General features: G+C 41.8%; 1 protein-coding gene across 1 annotated transcript in view; it reads left to right on the top strand.

Annotated features, from left to right (window-relative positions):
- Positions 1–445: 445 nt before the first annotated feature.
- LOC135373070 (alpha-(1,6)-fucosyltransferase-like) overlaps positions 446–25,779 on the top strand; it is a 156,608-nt gene continuing 131,274 nt past the window's right edge. The window contains exons 1-5 of the mRNA XM_064606368.1: positions 446–519; positions 14,308–14,484; positions 18,302–18,363; positions 23,182–23,329; positions 25,184–25,298. Coding sequence (XP_064462438.1) covers positions 14,318–14,484; positions 18,302–18,363; positions 23,182–23,329; positions 25,184–25,298 — 492 coding nt within the window. The 5' untranslated portion in view covers positions 446–519; positions 14,308–14,317. The remainder of the gene's footprint in view (positions 520–14,307; positions 14,485–18,301; positions 18,364–23,181; positions 23,330–25,183; positions 25,299–25,779) is intronic.

Consider the following 25,779-nt stretch of genomic DNA (forward strand, 5'->3'; position numbering starts at 1 on the left):
TGCGTCCTTTGGAGGTGCGGGGATTCCCAGTCATGTTTGTCTTCCCGCTGTTGTGATGATCAGGTGGATGTGCCATTCCGTTCTCACATTAGCAGTTCGCCACAATCTAAATCTAAAGCATTCAAAACCCTCAAACTACCCGCTAGCGTCTGCGTGCACAACGGTTGCAGTCCGAGAGAACACGCGTGGCCGGACAGACGTGATGTCTCCTCCGTCGTTTTTCTTTCTCCTCCGTTCGACCGGCCGTTTGGATACTCGGGCCTCAATCAAATGACTCTCGCCCAATCAGCGCGAAGGAAACTGACGACAGTTCTTGGAGACCAATGAGAATTCAAACATGTATACATATAATGCGCAGCCAATCAGAGATCTTCCGAGCGATCGCGCCGGTGGCGACAATATTTTGGAGGCGGTGCTTTTCGCCTTAGAGCCGGCGGCTGTTAGAACTTCGAAAGATTTTCGTATAACAACCAGTGGAGTGCAGCCGTCAAGACCCAACTGCTACCGGTTGCGCGTTCGGTAAGTTTGAAGTTTCAACGGTTGAAACTGAACAGGTTCGAACTGGTTGGATGGATGGATGATGGATGGTGATTGGATAGACGAGCAGACGTCATTGCCATTGCTTTAGCTCGTGCTTATTGAGTACTTATTGTTTGTAATATTCTTGAATTTTCGTGGCCGTATGTTAAATAACACATATGCCAATTCAGCGGAAGTGACACCAACATCGTCATCATTATGCCGTCGCCATCGTCGTTGCAGCGACGAGTGACGAGTGTCGTATTTTGGTGCTGTGTGTGTTGAAAATCGCTGTTCTTTTTGCAAACATTTTATCGGTGCCTTTGCTACTGAGCTACAGGTGTGCCTAATATGTAGCGTATTGCCTGTTCAGCGGTTTCAACGAGATACCATGGGCAGTTTCAAGATTTTTTGAAGGGTTCTGAAATCCCTGAGTCACGGGGGGGGGGGGGAATATAGGTTTATTGCAAAACAAAACAGAAAAAAAAAACACGAAAGAGGCTGAGTCACGTCAGATTCCATTTTACTGCTGCAGCTGTGTAGCTTGTGGGAAAATGTTATGTGCAGTAAACAAACATCTGCCATCTGCTGCCCACAGTACGTGCAAATTAAGTGCTTCTGTGTTTATGGAGCAACTGTTTATAGTGCTGCGCTGAACGATTCGTCGGAGTCGTCGACTTTTTTATTGACATTTAAGTGATTCGATAATTTAGTTGCTGATGACTGAGTTGGTGTAGCGTAGTATTCTGCAGGGGAGTTACTGACGTAGAAGATTTACATTTACCAGCAACGGTAACGCCATCAGGAACGCTAGTTCAAGAAACATTGCCCCGAACAAATGCGGGCTTTCGTTAAGAAAACAGATATATATTCAGTAAAATAAAATATTACTTCACAGCAATTAGATTCTGGTTCTTCTAGTTGTGGATGCTTTATATATGCATGTCAGTGAGCAAAAAAAAAAAAAAAAAAAACTCGGATATCATATGTATGGACAATATTTAAATTATCTAGTACATCAGTCAGACTGCCTTCATCTGACTGATCTTTTGTTTGTTACAATATATGGGCATACAACTCACATAGCATGAAAGAATACATACTATCCATTTGGTCATAATATAATTGGACAAAGTTAATGTGGTCCAGTCGTGCATAGTTTCTAAAAGTTGTTACAGAGTCCAGTTTTATTACCTCAGTATGATCATTTGCAAACAGATTGTACAGTGCTGCTTCACACATGTGTGATGGAAAGTAACAGAATAAGGAATTTCCTTCATATATGAGGATCATCCAACAAAAGTTCCTCTGCTGTGAACAAAATAATAAATCATAGCATAACACTGAAAAAAATTATGCACAGATTAGAGCTCAACGTTACTGCCTAATATAGTCACTTTATTTAGCTGAGCATTTTTGCTACTGTGATATCAAGTATTCAATACTGTATTGTCTGTGCCATGCTATGTCCTGTTTAAAAAGTGAGGCATTCTCTTTGCATTTCACCTGATCAATTTGTGTTTCATGATCACTTGCAAATTGGTGACTGCCGAGGGGTGCTTTGAAAGGAAGATGGAACAGCAAATTTGGCAAATTTTCATTGAAGTAGGAATCATCACCTTGAGCATGAGGAGAACGAAGTACACGTATACAGGAAGCTCACGAAAAGGAAACTCGCGTTTGTGTGTCTCCTGTATACTTCATTCTGCTCATGCTCAAGGTGATGCTTCCTACTTCAACGTTGTACCAGCTCGCTTGTGTACTTTTTCTCTCTTTGGCAAGTTTCCAGATGAATTTCTGGAACAAATCCCGAGTCTTTCAAGACGGGTGCAGACAGCGTTGACGTGGTACGCTACACCCTTCCAAGTCCTGTGCGTTTTTGTTTCATTGTAGTTTGAAGCTTTCCCAGGATCTCGCAGTACATCTGCATTTACTGTCATTGTGCGTGTGAGATAATCTACAAGTTGCACACAACGATAGTCCTAAAACATTGTCGGCATAGCCTTTCCAGACGAAAACGCGAGTTTGACCTCCTTCAGAATGCTTTCACCGGGCCCTCGACCATGACTTCCTATGGTATTTTGTCTCAGCACTTGCATAATGCACCCACGTTTCATTAATAATAATTGTTGAAATTCATCTTGACCGTCTTGATACCATTGAACGAAAATGCAAGCTGCATTCATTCGTTGCTCTTTACGAATGTTACCGAGCAAATGTGGCCCCCACCTCGCATAACTTTTGTTGACCAAGCTGAAGAAAATTTGTTCCCATTAGTATCAGAGTGCAGTACCAGTGACCCGCCAGTCTCCGTTAACAATTCTCGGAATTTCAGAAAAGAAACGTTGTTTCGTGGTGTTATAGCTGATCTCCCACTGTACTGTTCATTGTGCACATTTTCACGACCCTGTATAGAGGACACACCATTTCAATGCCTGTAAAGTGTTTTGTATAAACAGGTGTTAACTGTCAGTGGATATTCTCTCAAGCACTCTTTTTGCTTTAACGAAAAGTAGGATAACTCTTACTTATTAGGATAGTCAGACGTACTCGGAAATATTACATCCATGCTTGAATGCCTGACACATAGGTGAACGGCACTCCATTAACCAACATCTGCAGTGCCGGGATGTCACACCCAACTACTACACCATTCAGTTTGTCCTAGTGGTGTTTCCTTTGAATAACAAATATCGGGAAACTTATTTTTGGATGACCCTCCTAATTCCAGTTCTCTTTCTGCATTTGGCTACATTTTTTTAGATTTCTTGTGACGACTCTTGTGGACAGATACCAGCATGGAAGACTTAATAGAGAAAGAAATGATATGATAAGAAGAATGAAAGAAGAAATGATATAGTTGCTGGTGCCTTCTCATGCGACATTAGTGACCATTTTCCGATTTATGCATTTGCTGCGCCCAGAGTTGTACACGTTACTCAAAAAAGGTAATTGATTATAATTACTGTTACTACTGCGCGAAAAGTAATTCTTTACCGTTACAAATGACTTCATCAAAAATGTAATACGTTACCGATTAAAAATGTAACCCGTTACTTTTCCCTTTACTTTTAAATTGTGGGCCATAGCAAAGCCAACAAGCCTGCAGTGTGCCAACATGCAGCTCTTGTTGCACATTCTAATGAGACACCAACATACATGATAAGTGAAATTCACAAATACATTTGAAAGCAACATACGAAACACATACACAGATTTATATACACGTTTAAAACAACATCGAAACATCCGCTTCGTTTTGTTACTATTGTTATGGTCAGCCCGCACAATTTATCAATGCAGTAACCTATTTTACTGTTGCTCCAGTAGGTCGCGGTTTTAAGGGATTATCATGTTACTGTGGCGTGCATGGAACACGTGTCGACTAGAGACGGCCGACTTCTGCGTCATTGCTTCAGTCGAACTCGTGGTGGAACAGAACAGATTGGTTTGCTGAAAATGGTTGCCATTGTTGACAGAAGGTTAAAAAAGTAATCGATTACTCAGTAATTGATTACCGAAAATTGTAATCAGATTACTTGGAAAATTACTTGCTCACAAAATTAATTGATTACGTTAAAAATTACTGAAAAAGTAATTGATTACTAGTAACGCAATTACTAGTAACGCGTTACGTACAAGTTGGTATATTTAAGATGTGTCCCTGCCATTAAAGTTGTTTGTCAGTCAGTGCTTCGTCTGTGTTGTCTCTTTGTGTCCCCTGCACCGGGATTGGATTGGATTGGAAAAGAAAGAAAAATATGGAGAGGTTAATCCCGACCCAGTCAGAACTGGCTACTCCAAAACGCGTTTGTGGGTAAGCAAAAAGAAAGAAAAAGGTCAGCTACGAAAAATAGGACAAACAAACAACCAAGCAGGATAAAGCATAAAGGAAGACAGGGGAAAGGAAAGGGGGAGACGTTCGACGCCGAGAAACACTCACTGCACAATGTCAGATATAGTGCGAACACAATGTCACCGAAGTTTTCACAGAGTGTCAAGCAAGTCCGAAGCGGTAAGAAAGTCCACAAGAGCGCGCAATGCCGGCACCTGGTGTTGGGCAGGCCAGCAGCCTAGAACCTTCCCAACGGAGAAAGGGCGATTGTCGAGGCGGGCTAGTGCCGCCTCAAGGGAAAGACGAGGCTCTCTGTATCGAGGGCAGGCTTCTGTAACATGCTCTGTGTCCTCCAATACCCCGCGCTCGGAACAATTCGGTGTGGAAACCTTCCCAAGTTTAAAGAGGAGGCGGCCGGTATATGGCACATTGAGACGTAGCCGGTGAATGATGAAGGTAACAGCCCGGGGGAGCGCTGGGGGCATTAAAAACTGCAGGTCTGGATCCACTTTGTGCAGCAGTGAGTTAACTGGGACGCATCGACGCCAGTGTTCCCCGCTCAGACGTTTCACTACTGCGTTTATCGTGCTCTTTGCATCCCCTCTTGTGAAGTAGACGGGGTGCGTGCGAACGCCACGCGCCAGATGGGCACGCCTGGCAGCTGCATCCGCAGCCTCATTTCCGGGGACACCGCAATGGCCAGGGACCCACTGCAACTGGATGTCATGTCCCCGTGATACGGCAGAAGTGTACACTTCAAGGACGTCATGCACCATTGGAGACAGACATCCCGATCCTGTAGAGTAGAGAAGGACTTGTAAGGCGGCTTTGGAGTCGGTGTAGATGGACCACTGAGCTGGGGATGGAGAGGATGCAATGAAGACAAGCGCCATACAAATCGCGTGCAGTTCCGCCGCCGCCGCCGCCGTGCGGTGTGAGAGTCTTGCACATCCTTCAGCTGACAACTGCGGGATCACATAGGCGCAAGCAGAGCCGGAACGCGTCGTTGATGCGTCGGTGAAAACCTGAATCTTCCCTCTATCGCTGTCAAGTACGGCCAAGGTGAGCTGCCGTAGAACAACCGTCGACGCAGCTTTCTTCGAGGACACTCCAGGTACCTCGACACCCTGCACCGGGGTTTTATCGCTTTTAGGTAGTTACGTACAACTCTGGACTCCACTTCGATCATTCCCGTCATCTCTCATCGTCATCACTGATCATTGTCACCACTCATATTAGACCCCTAGCTATGGGGTAGCGTTCCACTCCTAGAGTGGAAAACCTCCCCACTTCATCATCACAATATATATGTTGTTGTTGTTGGACTTGCGCCCGCGTACAGACGCAGGGAGATGCCTGCTTACTACACTTCACATTTAATTACTGGCGAATCGCTCACCTGCCTAACTGTTCCTGGCCTGCGTGGAAGGAAAAGGGATACAGCCCCGTGTGTCGCCAAGCAGCTTACCCTGGGCATGATGAACGACAACTACACTGCGTCAACGTCAGTTTTCACTGACGGGTCTTCTACTCGGGGTGGATCGTCCTCGGCATTTGTCATTCCATCCCAGTCAGTCTCCTGTGGTCACCGTCTTTCTCACAGAACATCATCTATGTGTGCCGAGCTTTACCGCCATTCTATTTGCTATGCAAAAAATATCAGCCAGTCCAGCTCAGTCCTGGGTCGTCTTTACAGACTCAAGACCCGTGCTCCAGTATATGGCCAACTTGGGGATACGTGGACTCCTCGGTCCTGTTGTCTTTGACATCCTGCAAGCTTATAAGAAGGCGACCATTGTGGGGCACACTATAATATTGCAGTGGATCACCGGACATGTCGGTATCAGTGGCAACGAAGAAGCAGACAGAGCCGCATTGAACGCCCATCAGCACGCAGCTTTTTCCCCGATGATGATGTCGTCGGGCGACCGAAAACACCTCCTCTTGACTCTCACCGGTCCCAAGATGCAGGCTCAGTGGGAACACGACATAGCTCACTCCCTTCTCTCTGATGTAGACCCCACGCTTTCTCTCGTCCTTCCTCCGCGACTACCGCGCCCATTAACTGCTCTCTTCCACCGCATGAGGCTCAACGTTGCCTTTACACCTGCCTTTCAACACCGTCTCGGCTCCACCTCGTCTTCCCTCTGCCCCACTTGTGGAGTGCATGGCGACCTCAGCCACGTCATCCTGGCTTGCGGGCAATACCACCACGAGCGTGCCCTAATGGAACTCTCTATGCAACGCATTGACAAGCGGCCGTTCAACCTAGCGAAGATCCTCGGTCCGTGGTCGAACGCTGCCCACCAGACGCAGGGCCTTCGTCTTCTGGCGGAGTACTTGTGCTCCACCGGTCTGGCGACGGCTCTTTGAAAGCCCCGTCGTCATCCCTTCATCCTCCCCCAACGCGAAATAGGGCAGTGTACCGCCTCAGCGGCGGTGAATCGCCCACCCCATCACCATCCAATGTGTGTGTGTGTGTGTGTGTGTGTGTGGCGAATCGCTTGGGAAATTTCGAAATGATATCCAGAGCGTCGACTGGTGTTTAGTCACCACGAAGCAATGTGGGAACGAAGCCTATGACGAATTCCTCTGCCTGTTTAAACGTATCTACGATGCTAACTTTCCAGTTAGGGCTAAAAAAATAAACCGCCGCGTACGCAAACCCTGGGTGACCCCAGCATTACTGAAACTTACTGCAGAAAAAAAAAAAAAAACTCTATCATCACTTTCTTAGTTCTAGGGACAGCAATGTCTTTAAAACTTTTAAGAGCTTTCGTAATCGCGTCGCAGCATGCGTCAAACGTGCAAATGCGATCTATTTCAGAAACTTATTTGCAAATGCACATGACTCTGCAGCTACATGGAAAGCGAAAAGAAACATCACAAAAATAGATCACCGCGAGGTTACTCACGTAAGCGTTGGTGGCGTAACCTTAACTGGTGAGAGCCTATGCACAGAATTCAATCAACACTTTGTAAATGTTTCCAGGCAATATTCCGCCCCATCTCTTTCTGGCACAAACTATTACAGATCTACCCCAAGGAACATGGACTCTGTCTTCCTTGAGCCAACGACTGAAAGTGAGGTCTTTACACTGTTCATGAATAGTAAAAACAGTAAGGCATCTGATTACGAATCCTTCCAAATTGGTCCTGTTAAATTTGTTATTGACATCCTTGCTCCTGTGCTATCCCACATATACAACCTCTCCCTCTCAACTGGTATCTACCCGCAAAAAATGAAAATATCCAAAGTCATCATTTTACGTACATCGGGTAAACAACATGATGAGCTTGGGAATTTTAGGCCAATATCAATATTGCCTGTTTTCTCCAAAGTGCTAGAAAAAATAGTTCATTCTCGAATAACGAAGTTCTTCTCCATACATAAGGTCATTTCAGATTCACAGTTCGGTTTTCGTAAGAAATACTCAACTAAGGCTGCACTTTTATGTCAAAAATAATTAATCATTCAAAATCTTGAAAATAAGTTCTACACATTAGGTATCTACATTGACTTTACAAAGGCCTTTGACCTTTTAGACCATGGCATACTGTTAGAAAAACTCGAACATTGCGGCATACGTGGGGTGGCATTGTCTCTTCTAAGGTCCTACCTGGAAAACAGGTACCAATATGTGTATAATAATAACTGTCATTCTGACATGTTACAGCTAATCGCGGGTGTACCCAAGGGTAGTAGCTTAGGGCCGCTTTTATTTAACACGTACGTAAATGACATTACCACAGTCACTGAACTCGGGCAATTTTTCATCTACGCCGATGACACTACTTTGTTTTTCTCGGGGAATGTAATTGACGACCTTATTAGGAAGGCGAACAGAGCTCGGGCAGATATCGGCACTTGGTGCGCAAAAAATCGTTTAATCATAAATGCGACTAAAACAAAGGCGATACTTTACAGGCCGAGAAATAAGCCAGAACACCACTCGCTTAACATTTCCCTGGGAGATGAGGCTATTGAAATAGTCAAAACTGTAAAGATACTGGGAGTGTTTTTCTCTGAACACCTCTCCTGGGATGCCCATGTAAACTATCTAAAGGGAAAGATAAGCAAAGCGATAGGCATCTTGAGTAGGCACAGATACTTATTACCTAAGTCTGTTAAGTTATTGATATTTAATTCCCTAATCATGTCTCACTTCAACTATTGTCATCTCGTATGGGGCACGACAACACAACAAAACCTAACTACTCTTCTCCTACAGCAAAAACGTGCAATACGGGGGGGGGATATAGGTTTATTGCAAAACAAAACAAAAAACACGAAAGAGGGGAAAGGTTAGCCTGGCTCCAGCAGCCGACTTGCTATTCCCGCTTACAAAAGGAAAAGGGAGAAAAGGAAAAATAAAGAGAAAGAAGAAAAAAGAAAGACAAATCGGAAAGAGCGAAAGAGGCGGCGCAGTCACAGGCTCAGCGCGAGCCCTGTGTCGGTAAGGAAGCGTACGAGTTCCCTTCCGACGCGCCACTGAATGGGGCGTTGCAGAGGGCCCAGTAGCGTTGCCAGCGTGACCTCCCTGAGCCCTAGGGCAGCTAGCCGCTCCGTCAGAGCGGCACGGGGAGCGGCGAACAGGCGACAGTGGAGGAGTAGGTGGGAAGTGGTGCCCTCAGTTGAGCAGGCTGCACATGTAGGGGTGTCAAGCGTGTTGAGTTGGAAGAGCCGTGTTGGCGTTCGAGCCACGCTTAACCGAAGACGGTGGATAACGGACGCCTCCCTCCTCGTGATGTTTGGGGGAGGGACGTACTGCATTTTTGGGTCGATGGAGTGCAGAAATGTATTGGGCGAGATGGCACGTTCTGTGAAATCTGCAATACGGTATATTGCTTGTGTACCAGCTCTTTCGCATACTGCTGACATCTTCCGTAGCCTCCATATCATGAAAATAGACCATTGCTACGACTATCATCTTCTCAAAGCCTACCTCACTGCTGTTAGACATGATAACCAATTAATCTTATCACTGTTCAAACTAAAACAAAATCTTACCCAAAAAACTCGACAGGCCCGGCTTCGGCAAGTGCCTCGATCGCGTACAACCTATGGTGACCAAACTGTATCGTATCATACCTCGTCGATTCTTAACAAATATACACTGCATGGGCTAGACATACAGAACTTCTCATTGAAAGACCTGCGATCTATGTTTGTCACCTGACTTGATCTGCTTAGAGTGTATGGTTTCCATTTGTACTTTGACTCACTTGTTGTTCGTGCTGTATATTCTTCGGTTTCTTCTTTTTCTTTTCAATTAATATGTTTGCTCGAAGTTACATTGCACGAATCGTATCGTGTATTGTCATTACGTGAATATTGCATGTATGTACTTTACTGCCGTTGTGCCGAGTATCCTCTTGGGGGTGTGCCCTCGTCAAGCAGCAGTCTTGCTGCTTTTAGGCCATCCCTTGCACATAGCCAGTGTAATTTACATTCGCATATCTTCAATAAATTCAATTCAATTCAAAAAATAATAATAATTGGGGTTTACAGACAACTGAGATCATGAGCGACGCCACAGCAGTCGGTCTGTGGATTGCCCACCTGAGTGTCCTTAAATGTGCAATGAAAGCTCACCACACAACACACCATATTTAATGTCCCTTGTGGAAGATGGCATGTCTAAGCAACTTGTACCCTGGCACTAAGTTGCTGGTGTTTTTGGCCGGGTTCGAACCAGCGATCTCGGGATCAGAAGGCAAACACACTACAGACTCAGCCACCAGGGCACAGACAACTTGAACACCACAATTATGTTAACTCTGCCATCAAGTAATTCAGTTTCCTGCATATATTTTGTAACAATTGAACTTCAGTTTTGTAAGCCTGAAAACTAAGCTTAGAACCATCTCTTATAATTTAGTGACTCTATTTGATGTGTGAATGTGTTCACACCTCTTAAAAAGCTAATAAGACAAAATCTTGATGATTTCTAATATGTGGTATATACAAGGCCAGCTACAAGACGTCTACAATTAGACGTCAATTACTAAATATCTACCATATGTCTAGTAAATCACTAATTTTGGACGTCTAAATAATGGTAAGGCTTTTAGACGTCTAGTCAACGTCTAGCTTGGGCACTATCCCTAAAGTCTAGGGTTAGAACAGGTCTGGAGGTCTAGTAGACTACCATGCGTTCCCTGGGCGTTGTTGTGTTTGCTTGCTTCTCCCAAGGCCGAACACAGACGAAGTCGGCACGGACAACAAAAGTTCCGCTATCACCAGTCATGAGAAAAGCGAACGAAAAAAAATACTAATTTCTTTGTACACAAAGTAATTTAGTCACTTAACAGTTACCTTGTTTTGAGAAACATAGAGAGTCGATACAGCTGTCAAAAATGATAAGTTGAGTAGTGTCCTCCGCTTATCATTTCACGCGGCTTCGAGAGATGCTAGCGGACAACCATATCGACAGCGTTGCACAATAAAACCGCTGGTTGTTTTTGTCAACAAGCTTTTTGAAGACACTGTTCGACAAATGTGTCAAGACTAGATGGTGAAACACAATATCACGGAGAATGGGAAGGTGACGATTCGACAGAAGATGTTTATTTGTGCCAGTGAAACATTCTTTAAACTGAAAATTTCCCCTTACAAGAGCACGGTGGGATTTTGTCAGTCTAAGTGTCACTTCAACCCTCAGCGCACGAGAATGCAAAATTTGTGAACTCCTCGATTGGTAGAAAAAAGTTTGAGGCCTCATTCAGCATGCGCCAATAAAGAAATCCCATGAATGTGCTACCTTCATAGAAATGTGTAACACCTTTAACCTTTCACAGTTAGTTACAAGTCCTACTAGAGTAACCAATCATCTTCCAACATACTAGACTTGCTGTTAACTTCAACACGCGATCTTGTTGATAGGCTTTCCAACTTCGACGGGCTTAGTGATCACTCTATACTTCATTATTACATTAATACGTCAGTCGCTCGTGGTAAGGACAAAAAGATAATTAGGGACTATAAAAATGCTAACTTTACTGCTATAAATGGTGAACTCTATGAATACCTTAATTTTTACTTAGCTGACTTTCCACTCCGTTCGGTTGTAAGTAACTGGCACCTGTTCAAGAGCAAGGTGATGCAGCTCATCGATAAATATATCCCACAAATAACCATTTCCACTCATTCTCAAACGCCTTGGTTCAACAAAACGCTAGGAAGGCTTCTAAATAGGAAGAAACGGCTATTTCGTCGCTCAAAGCTATCTCCTAGCCCGTCGAGTTTGGACGCCTATTATAACGCCCTGAAAGCATACAGGCTGAAGCTTCATGATGCCAAGAATAACTATTTTAAGAACACTTTACCCGAAATGCTAAAACGGAACCCTAACCAGTTTTGGAACTTTGTAAATCGAAAGAATAACACAGAAATCACATTACGTACTCCAGACGGTGTTGTAATACCCCCATCACAGTGTGCTAATGCATTGAATGATGCATTTTTTAGCGCTTTTTCCTCTGTTACTTCCGACAACCTTTCCGAATTGAGTGTTCACAATTACGTTACTATGGATCCTATACTTATTGATACCCATGGCATTATTAAGATAATTGATACTCTGAAACTATCTGCTAGTTCTGGGCATGATGATATTATTACTAAGTTTTTGAAAAACACTGCCACATGTTCGGCATTATTTCTAACTCACATTTTTATGCAGTCGCTAGAGTCTGGTTGCATTCCTCATGATTGGTCTATCGCGAAGGTGGTTCCCTTGTTTAAATCTGGTGATAGACACTGCGCAAGTAACTATCGCCCCATTTCTTTAACTAGCATTCCCTGTAAAATAATGGAACATATAATTTACTCTCACTTAGTCCAGCACCTTGAATTTAACTCTTTTTTTCACCATAGTCAACATGGATTTAGGAAAAATTTCCCTTGCGAAACCCAACTCGTCTCTTTCCTAGATGACCTTCATCAAGCCCTTGATCGCGGGTCCTGCACAGACTGCATATTCATTGATCTATCTAAAGCATTTGACAAAGTCGCGCACAGGCATTTACTTCAGACTTAATGACAGGCAGACTTAATGCTGACAAAAATGTTATAACCTGGATTCCCTCTTTCTTATCTGATCGCCTGCAGTATGTCATTACTAACAATGGGAATTCAAACATAGCTTCTGTCTTATCTGGTGTACCGCAAGGCTCCGTTCTCGGCCCCTTACTTTTTCTTATCTATATCAACGACCTTCCTAACCTCTTCTCCTTTTCTGTTCGTCTCTACGCCGACGATTGTGTTATCTATCGAAAAGTAACTACCACTTCTGACTCTGACGTATTACAAAAAGACCTCGACACGCTACTAACATGGTGCTCCACGTGGCACATGGAACTAAACCTCGGAAAGTGTAAGCACATGAGAATATGCCGCAACAACGAACTTTGTCATACATACATGATTAATAACACTGCATTGGAACGTGTTTCTACATATAAATATCTTGGCATTTTCATATCTTCTAACCTATCCTGGAAACCACACATCGAGTATATAACCAAAAACGGCACACGCACTCTAGGGTACATCCGCCGTAATTACAGCCTTGGTCCACTAAATCTAAAACTCATGTTATACCGAACCCTCGTGCTTCCGAAGCTGGAATATGCTGCTTCTGTGTGGGACCCGGGACAGGCGACACTCATTGTGGAAAGTGTACAAAACCGCGCGGCACGGTTCATTCGCGGTAATTATGCCAGGACAGCCAGTGTTACCTCCATGTAAGCTAGTCTTAACCTATGTCATCTCTCACTTCGACGCAATGTTACTCGTCTTTGTCTGTTTCACAAAATTTTTTATCATAATGATATCCTCCGACACTCTTTAATTTCTTGTCCGTCACATATCTCTTCACGGCTGGACCATGCACAGAAGGTTGGCATTCCCTTTTGCACTACTAACGTATACTTTCAGTCATTTCTGCCCAAAACCTCACTCGAGTGGAATCGCCTTCCCGGCTCTATTTCATCCATTACTGCCCCTTCATTATTTAAGAATGCTCTTTGTGATCATCTGAACGCCACATAGTGATTATTTTTTTTCTTTTTTGTCTAATTTTTCATTGTTTTGTGTCTTCTGTATGCATCCTCTTATATTTGAACTTATTGTTACATACGCCCCTCCCCTCTCTAAAAGCCCTGAGGGTATCATAAATAAATAAATAAAGAGAAGTAACCCTCGAGTCAGTCCAGGTCGCAGCATAGAATATGCAGTTGAGCTCGTGTTTATGCATGCACCAACGACCACATGACATTAGGAAACTGACGTGCGGAAAATATCGCTCTACCTGAGTAACTTAGTTACAGTTCATAAGACATCTAGTTGGGCCTGCTGGTAGGACGTCCCAAATTAAAAGCGCTAAAACCGAAGACGAGAAGAATAACGATGCAGACGGGGTAATGCACTAACAACACATTTTTATCGAGCAGGAACGACGGAAAGAAATTGTTCTGAGGCTGGAACATACAAGGGGACAAACACAACACAAACCTCGAGGTGCCTGGGGGCACTCATTCACTAAGTACACGAATATGAGTATGCTTAAAATAAGGCGCGAGAAACTCCCTCTCTCTTTCAGGAAGACCAATAGTGAGCCATGTTTCATGATGATGCCTCACAGCAATCTTTCTCAGTGATGTTAATAGGCGGATGTCTCGCAGCGATGTTTCACAGTGATGCTTCATACCGATAATCAAGCGATGTGTGTATTATCAGTGAAGGGTGCAGAACCTGTAGTATAGAAGCACTTGGGAAAAATATAACTGAGTAGAATGAACACAGCGCTTGAGCTTCTCAATGTCGAGCTATTCCAATTAAAGAATGACGGTTGAACACTGCTGCCACTTTATCAACTGCTGCTTTTTAATCAAAATTACCTCTATAGAATGAGCAGGCTTATTGTCTCAATTATTTGAATTTTGTACAGGTCACTCAAGATGCCTCATTTTTTTGTTTACAAGAAGACCATCCTGGCAGGACTCTCGGCAATCATATTCATTTTAGCCACATTTCAGTTGAAGTTCTCATTGAGCAAAGTCCCATCAAACCTTCCGATGTACGGTGCAGTACAACATGCACAGGATACTGAAGTGCACATACACGGGTAAGTTGGCATTGTATTGCCTCCAAATAACATGTAATCTTGTGAAGTTATGTCCAGTACAGCTTGTGGTTGTGTCCCAAAGAGACTGCATTGCCACCATGCTGTTGTGCCACATGAATGTGGAGTCCTATTTAAGCAACTGGACTTACCACTTAGCAACAGACAGAAACATTTCCTCTAGATTACGTGACATTGGTACATCAACAGAATGTACATTGTGCTAGGATTTTACAGCATGATTTAATGGTTATATTACACGATGGTGTTGAGCCAGTTCTGTCATGATGGGATGCCCACATCTCTGTAACGGTAACGTCGTAGTGGAATTTATCCCACTGGCATCTAACATATCACCCAGACTTTCAATTATGTATTTAAAGGTAAAAACTTTCAGGAGTAAGCGGAGGAGAGAGAGTGAGACGTAGGTTTAGGGGAAAGCGTTGTTCTAGCTTTGTTTTCAGTTAAACGAAGCTTTGAGTGTATGATCTTTGGAAAATAGCTTTCTGCTGTTAAGCTTTGGTTTTCACTAAAAGGATATAATTATACTTCCAAGAATTGTACTGATTATATATTTATGCCTATCACAAAGTATAATACATTGTATAATGTATCAGGTTTTGTACGTGCAAGGTTTGTGTTTTATTGGCGAAGGTGTTGACACTGCTGTTATATTGTGCAAAGAAGGCATTTGATCGCAGGAATTTACTGACCAACTTAAAAAAAGTACTCAAACAGGCTAGCAATGTATGGATATAGATAAAAATGGTAACATTGATGATTGAAGGTTTCACCATTTACTCGCTCAAACACTATGAGATTTTCAGGATACATATGGTCTGGTGAGCTCTTTGTGTTGTCGACTTATTAGATGAGCCACCAAAAAGTGGTGAGCTCTTATGCATGCAACAACATCATTTCTATATCAGTGAAGACAATTGTGCAATTACGCTACAGCGTGCTTCATTACAAACACATGGTCTTTGCTCTCTTCAGGTGTCCTTTGTCTATTTTTGCATGCTTGACAAGCTTAATGCTGTTCACTTAAAACTGATTACGAAAATATCGAGCAATTTAGATCACTTATGTGCCCTGTTTTTGCAGAGAATCGTACTAGTAAAGGGCAGGATTTATTTTATGGGAAACTAAGACTCTCTACGATGATAGTGTTGCAGATTAAAGACGACGAGAGATCTTGGATGGTTTGTGCGTGAGGATATGCGCGACTAAGATTTTTGGTTCAATAAATAGTTGATCCCTGGGCTCCCGTTCTTCAGCAGATGGCTTTCTACATACCTGTGTCATAACATACACAACGAGGTCATAGAGCCTTGAATTAGGATGGAATTGCATGTACAATAAAAAACAGACAAATCAGAGATCCCTTCAAAAACACAATATAGTGATACAACAAACAAATCAAAGTTCAAAAACAGCTAGGAACAGCCACAACATTGCAGCCTCCTGAAAAAAATATAAAAAATAGCTGGGACAACATTAGCAAAAGAGTTATGGCAACAAATACGACAGGTAAACACAGGCGACGATAGACAGTCAGTGTCAACTGTGTGAATTCTTCATTACGTAAAACATCGAAGAGGAAAAGCTCTACTGTATTGTAAATGTCAGTGTTCACCCATTGTATTGCTCCTACACTGACCACGCAACAAATTATTGTAACGGAGTTGGTATTTTCCTGCACCCAGCGACACCATATGACATCTGTTATGCTATCAATCAACCAGATAATGCCACAACTTGGAAACCTGATTATCCAAAGTTGTACGTATTAACGTTAATCTTTGTTCTAATTGTTAAATGGCACAGTCGCATCTGCGACAGATCACTTGCATCTGATACTCTTTCCCAAGAGATGAAAATAGGGGACGTCTCCCTGATACCTGAAAAAGAACAAAAAGCCTATTGACCATACCTGCATAGTAACAAATTATAAGTAGTAGTAACAAATTATAAGTAGAAGCTCTCATAGTACCCTTCTCCAAGAACCATTCACACGCATACATTGTTTCAAGTATTCGTTTTTTCCACGCACTACTCGCGATTGGAATTCGATGCCACAGGCTGTACATAATTTAACAAAATTAGAGCAGTGTGTTGGCGGGGTCTTTTGAGTCTGACCAAACGTTTAACACTTTTGTATTTGTGTACATATGAATGCACGTGTGTCTTTTTTTTATATATATATATATAAACACGGTGTTTGCTCTAATGTGTCCAGAAATTGTATTTAAAGCGGATGATAAAAGTGAAACAAGCGCTACTTTTCAGCTACTTGACTAAGAAACAGGTGCTACTAGTGAAGTATTCAAGCAGCAGAAAAGTACCAGTTGCTTTTCTTTTATCGCTCGCTTTAAATATAATTTCTGAACACGTTAGAGCAAACACCCTGTATATATTGAGTGCCATTTTGTGTGAAATGTTGTGGCCCACCCTACTTAAACCCTTTGTGGGGTTTTGTAGTATATCTAAATAAATAAATATATAACCATAATACTTTAATTGAACAACATTCTCAGTTTTGAATTACTTCCATGATTACTTGACATTATGAAACTGCAACTGTGACTTAATTACACTGTAAACTTTTTCACACCTTTAAATGTGTGCGCTATGCACATTCAATCTGGTTGCGTAACATTGCATCTCCAGGATGATATTTTACAAAATTCGGAAGGCATTACTAAAGATCAAGTGTCAGTGCAAATCTCGCTTTCATTATGTCTTGGATATCGTAGGTACGAGCTAATGCATATATGCATCGGTATCGATAATCGAGCACGCGCAAGTGTCTACAATACTGTTGAACAATGTTGAGATGTTGCAAGACTGAATTTTTGGAGGACAGACAACACTCGAGTAAAGAAAATTTGTGCGAAACCGTGCTCCATTATGATGTTACCGAAATTACACCTAAAAAGGCGTGCGCCATGCACGCTATTACACCTTTAAAGGTGTGAAAAGATTTAGAGTGTACTTTTGTGAATAGTCTGTTTGGAGTTACTTGTGGGGTAACTTCGAATGTGGTTTGGCATTCATCTTATTTTTTACGTCCTTAGATCAGTTTCACGATGTGTGCAAACATTGCTAATTCACGGAAGGCAACACTATCATGACTGCAATTGGAGTAAGCAACAATGTGTGCAATTACAGGGGCGCGTCTGAATAGTATGAGGTGCACCTTCACATATCAGAAGTATCACCATCTCAGGGCTAACGTGAACAGTCTGGGAGACATTAACGAGGCACGCAAGACAAAGAGCATCAGGGGAGAAGAATAAAGGAGGCATACATCGATATGTATTGAAATTAGTCTAATTCAGAGTAACTGATTGACTTGAGAACAATTGTAAGTGTAACTAAGTTACAGTTAAGCCTCTGTAGTTCTAACTAATTTAGTAACACTATAATTAGCATGTAATTGTGATTCAATTACTTGTGAGAATTGGTTTTTTCAGGCCTGCTGTTGACCTATTTCTGCCCTTTGGCTTTTCTTCGAAACCTTAGAAATGCCAATTAATGGCATGCTCATGCATTTTCTGGAAGCATTTAATAGGCTTACTGAGATTGAATATTGTAATTCCACAAAGGAGATTGTACGTAAGACTCACTGGTTTAGTGTTGATTGACGCCAACTCATCAGGCGATTCCTGGAGCTTTTGTCCGTTTGTGGTGGGGTGAGTGCAAAGAAAATGCTTCCCATACTCTGCATTCTTGGAACTTTTGTATTGCGAAAAACTTGTGCCTCATCGTGGATTGCTTTGCTTCTTAAGGATCATGGTGTTTCACATTTTTCCTCCAGAAATGTGCAAGCAAGAGGAGACGATGCTGTCTTGCATCCACTGCAGCCTGGGTACCTCTTAGGTGAGGGAAACAGTTTCTGTATTTCTTTCACGTTAACACGAACAGTATAATAGTACAATAGTAGTAACTGGATGGTTTAAGCATGGTTCACACATTCGGTTCAGAATTATATTTGTATTTCTAGGCAGAGCTTACCGAGATCCACATCTGCACAGAGCTGATCTGCTTCACACACTGTTGTTTGTGGCTGCTCGTTGTTGGCTAGGCTTGTACTTTATTTATTTGTTTGGATATACTACAAGCTCCTGTTGGGGCTCAAGTACGAGTATGCTCTGTCTGCAACAAAATTGAATGCAAAGATTATTAGACAAACACTTTAAACTATGAAAAGCAACAAAGTACACTTAGCAGGCAAATGTTCCCGAATCTCGTCTAGAAACTAGAAAACATTTGTTGCACATAATAACAATAGTGAGAGTTTGTTCCAGTCATTTGCAATTTGTTAAAAAAAGAAAAAAATATACTTTATGTTCGTAAGTAAAGCTGTTTGATGATGGCAGGATGAAAGCTTTGCATCGGGCATAGTGTATAAGTTTCCGTATGAAGCTGGAGGTCTGTTCTGCATGTGAAAAATGCGATGAGCTTCGGATAACTACTTTTCACACATAATCAGCGTTCCCTGACGAAAACATTGTATGAGTATTGTTCCTTTCTGTAACGCTCGAAAATCAGCATAGCTGAGCTACTAACAAACCAAAGTGCGAGCAATGTACCACATTATATAAACAGAAAGCCAAGTTCAGAAGTCATCTACATGAATACCAGAGATATGTTTATATCAGAGCAGGAGTGTGTTTATTGCTGAGCCTGCTAGATATAAACAGGTGCATAAACTGACGCCATGAGTAGCAGGAACTGAGAGAGCAGTTTACATCAAGTCTGTAGGCTCGAAGTGATGTCTCTGTGTGGGGGTAAGTAAGCAGTCATAAGAAGTTTGTTCTTACAAAAACAAAGGCAACAGAAACATGAAGTTACGGCATGCACGTACAGCATACGGTTTTTCTGCATGCACAAAAGATTTTGTCTAACTCCTAGTGGAATCCACATGAAGCGATCCAACCGTATGGCTCGGCCACCATTGATCTTGTTAAATGTTTATTATTATTTTTTTTTTACTGGTTGGCACTGTAGACTGGAGGAACAAACGCTCCCAAAATATTTTGCCAAATTTGCAGGCATTTTCACGTTAGGTGGCACTAAACGTCTGAGGTTGACCTAAAAGTGAGGTGCCCGTGCAGGCTTCTCGAAAAACTGCTGAGCGTATTTTATGTCTGTGAACATCAGAGTGGTTGTAAAGGATTCCTCTTCCATTCTCTGTAAAGAACCTCTCATGCTGATGAGTCTTTCATAGTGAACTATAGTCCTAGAAATCCATGTGTTTGCTCTATGTTTGCTAATTTTTTTTTCAGAGTCACTACATGCACATATGGACATAAAAGTTGGTAAATGTGAAGCTGGTCACTTGATGAACATGTACAAAAAAATTCTCAAAAGCAATTTGTGAAATATGCAAAATTTGATAAATGAGCTGTATTGATAGCTGAAAAAATTGATGTGGCAAACGCGATACGAGCATTCTGTCAGCGCCAAAGTGGTGGACATTGTGTCCACTTGAACATATAAAAAAATTGGGAGGGTAATCTTTCGTGTTTTCTAGCAGTGATTTTTTTAAAGCAACACAGTTACCACACGAGAGTACCCAGCTGTTCGACAATGTTGCCCCACTAAAACTATATGTTTTGTAGGTTTTCTTGAACCCACAGGAAAATGTCTTGAGGAGGTAAAATTTGCTGTGCGAATGTTCTAAGAGATGAATAAGCTAGCCTTTGCCTCAAGTGGCTTCACTGTAGCTCCAATCCCATTACATATTCCTTTTCCTTCCAATAGTTCCATGTCGCTGGAACCCTAAAACCTGTGTGAAAGCACGTTTATGATTTTTTTTTGTATTGTGGAGCAGCATCATTGGAGAAATAATGCAGCGTCCTGATAAGGGTGTGAGTAGCGAGGAGCCACTCTAGGAACATCTTCTGATAGAGATGTACAGATGTGTTGTTGCGGGTGAGCGGCTCTGATATAACGATGTAAGATAGGTGTTGCAATACATCATATGTTTGGTCTCTAAAATGTACTACGCAGGTGTACAGCTTTCTCAATTTCTTCATTGGCACGACACCCTAGCAACAAACAGGAGTGGACACACGTACTGAGAGATGGATAGAAAATGTGGTCACCTGTTTGTTATTCGATTTCTTCCTGATAGCTAGCAGGGACGTTCCAATGAAGAAATGTGCCAGTGCCATGTTACATAAACTTTTGTCCAAAGCTGTACTGTCACCTGCGAGATGTTCCAATAGAAGGATTGCCGGGAAATCTGCGCAAGAAAGGTGTAGTTTTCCGAGTTGCATGATAGTTTAGAAAAAGTCTAGCTGCATGATAGTTTCATCCTCAGAAAGTTCAGTTATTTTAGTTTCGGTTGAACCAGATTACGACAAGCTTATGAAATGATGTCTCTTGAGGGCTTGAAGTACACGCAGAAGATTGTTGCAAAATTTTCCAAATGGTACAACAAATGTTTGAAGAGACACGTTACCAAATGCCTACTGCTCTAACGTGATAGCGTCCAAGAACTCCAACATTTGTAGCAGCTGTTCATTCAACTCATTCTGGACAGCTGGCAACCCTGGGCAGTCAGTAAATAGAGAGAGCGGCTCTGGCCATCAACAGAAGCAGCCGTCTTAGCTGTACTACACGCTGGGTACCTTTACTCCGTCTATTAGTTGCCACCACATACTGAAATTGACCTCCAGGACGTTCGGAGGAGACCTCAAACACGAGTGTGAGATGTGAAATTGATTTAAGCGTTGTCATGCTATAGGTGCCAGAAATCTGCATGTGGAACGGAAAAGTAACCACTGAAATGACAACAAGTTATGAAAAATCACTGCTAGAAAACAAGAAAAAGCACCCTCCCCAATTTTTTTATATGCTCGAGTGGACACATTGACCATCATTTTTGCATTGACAGAATGCTCGTATGGCGTTCACCGCATCGATTTTTTCAGCCAGCAATATAGCTAATTTATCAAATTTTGCATATTTCACAAATTGTTTTTCAGATGTCTTTTATACCCAGAGAAATATATTTTTCTTCACATGTTAACCAAGTGACTAGCTCCACGTCTACCAAATTTTATGTCCATATGTACATGCAGTGACACAGAAAAAAATAGCAAACATACAGCAATACATGGATTCCACACTCTGTAGTAGGGTACGAAAGACTCATCACCATGAGGGGTTCTTTATGCAAAATGAAAGTGCAATCCTCTACGCCCCCTCTGACGTTTACAGACATAAAATTCCTCTAGCCGTTTTTACTTTTTAGAGAAGCCTTCAAAGGCACCTCACTTTAAGGTCAACCTCAGATGTTTTGAGCCACCTAACATGAAAATGCCTGCGAATTCGGCGAATGTATTTTGTGTTCCTTTACAGTGTCAAGCAGTACAAAAAAAAAAAAAAAAAGAAGATCCATGGTAGTTAAGTCACGTGATTGGATTGCTCCATGTGGAATTAGCAAGAGGGGTGAATTCTCTCATTTCAGGAAACCTAAACATTTTGCTCGTGTGTAACAAATATGCAGCAGTCGGCATTTGCTTCATTTGGGTGACACTTTATTTAAGCAGAATTAACATGTTCCCACATGAGTCAGTAGGATTTTTCTGACGTGCACTTGTTTTGCATGATGTGTACGATATTATAATGGTGGATCAAAATGTAATGCCTCCTCAGTCACAACAACTTCATTCATGAACAGATCTAAGCAAAACTTACACATATGAAGCCTGTGCATGAAGCTATTGTTCAACATAGTCGCCGTCACTTTCAATGTACTTATGCCACCTTTGAACCCAAGCACCAAATCCAGTTTGGAAAAATTCTGGAGTTTGATTACTGACCCATACTTTTACAGCTGATTTCAGTTCATTCAAGCCATCAAAGCTGAAACCATGTAGGTTGTCCTTCATAAATAAGCCCAAACAGGTAGAAGCCCGAAGGTGCGAAATCAGGGCTGTACGGTGGATGAGGTACAACGGACCACCCTATTTTGGCAATTGCCTGAGTTGTGAAAAATTATGTGTGTGGTCTTGCATTATCGTGATGTAGCTGCATGGAGTGAATGTCTTGATGTGGTCGCTTCTTCCTGATGGCCTATTTCAGCTTCGTAAGTGTAGTAACACAGTTTCACTGTTGATTGTATAACGCCCAGCCAAAATGTCAATGAGAATAATGCTCTGTGTTTCATCACCTTCTGTGTTGATCGGGCAGCCTCGAATTTTTTGGCTTACCTGCAATTTCGGTTTACCCTTCTTGAAACTTCACCCAATGGCTAACATTACTAACGTCCACTACAACATCCACGTAACACCTCTTCAGCCGATCGTGGATTTCCTCATGTGCACAACCCTCTTTCATCAGAAACTCTAGCACTGCTCTTTTTTTTAGCCTCCATGGTTGTAATCATTCAATGTGAAAAACAAAAGCATACATTTGTAGGGTAAAGACACCTCCATAACATCATACATAAACATTCACAGTCGTTCTAGTATATAAAAAAATTTCACTAAAGGGGGCCCTACTTTTTGATCCACCCTCGTATATACGTTATGATCTTTCAAGTTTGTGGCGTTGTTGAGCGTGATTTTCAGCTGTTATGGCGTGATTTTCAGCTGTTCCTGAAAAGTTCTGTCTATGAAAGCTGATATTCATTACATTCTTATTGGGATTGTTTGATTACATAGTCTCTTTACTTCCTCACAGGTGATAAGGAGCCACTTTCCCTCCATCACATTCAAATGGAAAGTCTCGTTCGTGACCTCCGCAACTTCTTGGTGTCGTCATTTCACTCTTCTCTGATGAAGAGTAAAAATGCTGCAGCTATTGTTTCCAAGTCTAGAGAGTTTTTAAGGTAATATTTTGTGCTATGCAATGAATATTTGTGCTCTATAGTATATTGAACAAATCAGTCTTTTGTCTGTTTTCTTGGCCAAAAATAATATGGGAACAGTTTACAGGTAAATTTAAATATCTTCGTTCAATCCAGTAACAAATGCATGTTTAATTCTAGGCAGACCCATGAATCAGCAGGGAGCTTTGTCATTCAGCTTCATCATTTAGCAAAATGCAGTCACCGATACATTTTTTAGGCTTCTAGGAGCCTCTGACTCAGTTAAAATTATTGAGCAGTCCCAACTTTTAATAAACAGAAATGATGTAATTTTCCTCCAAAGTCTTTACTCCAAAGTAGCTTAGAAAATCGTCTGCTGTGTCTGCCTTTGTGTATAAGCACTGGATAATGCAACATGAGGAAGTTCTGCTCGTGTAGCGTTGTTGCTATACACATTTGCAAGCATATTGATGCCTGGAGAAATTGCTGTTGTTAAGGCGAATATAATCTTTGTCGTGACAGTTGCTGTCCGGGCTTTCCACTGATATCTTATTAAAGCAGCAATGTGGGAGTGTTCCCACTTTTCCACTGGTAAACCGAGAGCAACAAGTGATTTTGCCACATGTTTATTGAGCATAAAATTGAATGTAGCTGTCACCATTAACATGTGTATCGAAAGGTACACAAATGATAAGGCAATCATGAAGGTCTTCGACTAAAGCTGACCATTGACATATGTGTTGGTGCCCTTTTCTTTTCGTTTCTTTCTTTTTTTTTCGTTTCTTCTTTTTCGCTTCTTTCCTTTTTTCCTTTTTTCGTTTTCTTTCCTCTTTTTCGTTTCTTTCCCTTTTCTTTTCGTTTCTTTCTTTTTCTTTTCTTTCTTTTTTTTTCGTTCTCTCTCTATTTTTTCGTTTTCTTTCCTCTATTTCGTTTTCTCCCTTTTTTTTCGCTTTCTTTCTTTCGTTTTTTTTCGTTTTCTTTCATGCCGCCTTCTTTCCTTTTTTCGTTTTCTTCCTATCTTTTCGTCCCCTTTCCTTTTCCGTTCCTCTTTACGAAAGGAATAGCAAGTCGGCCTTTGCCTGACTAACCTTTCCTTGTTTTTTTTTTTTTTTTTCTCAATAAACATATTCCCCCCCCCCCTTTTCTACCATGTTTTGCTTTTGTGCCTTAAAAAATTGGGATGGAAACAGTCCACTCTGACAGCGTTCTCAACAGCATTCCACAAATTTGCAAGGATATGAAGTGTAGCCAGCAGTTGCACTGTAGCTAGTCTTGTTTTCATGGGACAGCACAATGTGTAGAAGAATGCGAGGTTGGTTTAGAACTTTCAAATTTTTTTATAATCCACCTGGCTCATCTTGCGAACTCTCTTTCTATACATTGTTTATGGTGAGGACGATGTTGATGCAGTTACTGATGTTGCTGAGTTGCTGACAGTAGTCTAGGTTGCTGCAGCATTGCGGTTATCATATCCACCTAGCACATTTACCATGACAGCGTCTTACTCACTTAACGCAGAGGACCACATTTAACTACTTGTAATGCCATATGCCAGTATTCGGAATAAACAGTTAGAATACGTTTCAAGCAGAGTAATGGATGGAAAGAAATTATGTATGTGTGCATTGCTGAAAATGTGGTACGTCAACAGTCAAAATATAGCACCTATTTAGCGCAATACAGCCAGTGAACCTCAGCTAATTGTGCGACAAAATTGTGTTTATGGCCTGCTACTGGAAAGTAGCAGGTGTGCATGGAAATGGTTGTTAGCAAGTCAGATGTGCTTTTATATGGCAAAAGGGGATCAAACATTGTGAAATACGTTTTCCCGTTAATTGCATTACAGAATCAAATTTCTCTCGCTTTGTTTCCCAGAGTGTTGGAAATAAAGCTCGACGTGACGAAGACGCTGGATGGTGCCCAGCAAATGGTAGATACAAGCTTGAAGGCATTGCAAGCCCTTGTTCAAAGAACTATCCACACCCTGCAGGTGAGAACAACAGGAATTGGTTTGATGTGTGGTGATTACCATTTCTTTGTAGGGTGTTGGGTAAGTTTTTCCTTTTGTGTGAACTTCACTAAAGTGTTCCATTACTTGACTGTAACGCTCTCGAAACACCAAAACTTCCAGGAACTCACATTTTTGATGGAAACAATACATTTGTTCTTGTCTGGTGTTCCAAAACGTTTCCTACAAATACAACTTTACTTTTGGGATATTATCGCCGTGAAACAGTGCAGACACTTCAGCAACTATGGTTCACAACTTCCAACACTTTCAGCAGTACATACCTATCGACAGGCCTCATATATGCATGTGCAGGAATAACTCTGCAGGTTTTGGATAACCCAGCCATTGCACTTTCAAATGAAGACGTAAGGAGGTGCTGTAGCAGTTTTATTTTCTTTTTGTTCCTTATCTACACAGCCTTCCACAGAGCATGGTAGATTTTTGAAACATTGTAAGTTAA

This window comes from Ornithodoros turicata, unplaced genomic scaffold (assembly GCF_037126465.1).
Source record: "Ornithodoros turicata isolate Travis unplaced genomic scaffold, ASM3712646v1 Chromosome20, whole genome shotgun sequence".
Classification (NCBI taxonomy): domain Eukaryota; kingdom Metazoa; phylum Arthropoda; class Arachnida; order Ixodida; family Argasidae; genus Ornithodoros; species Ornithodoros turicata.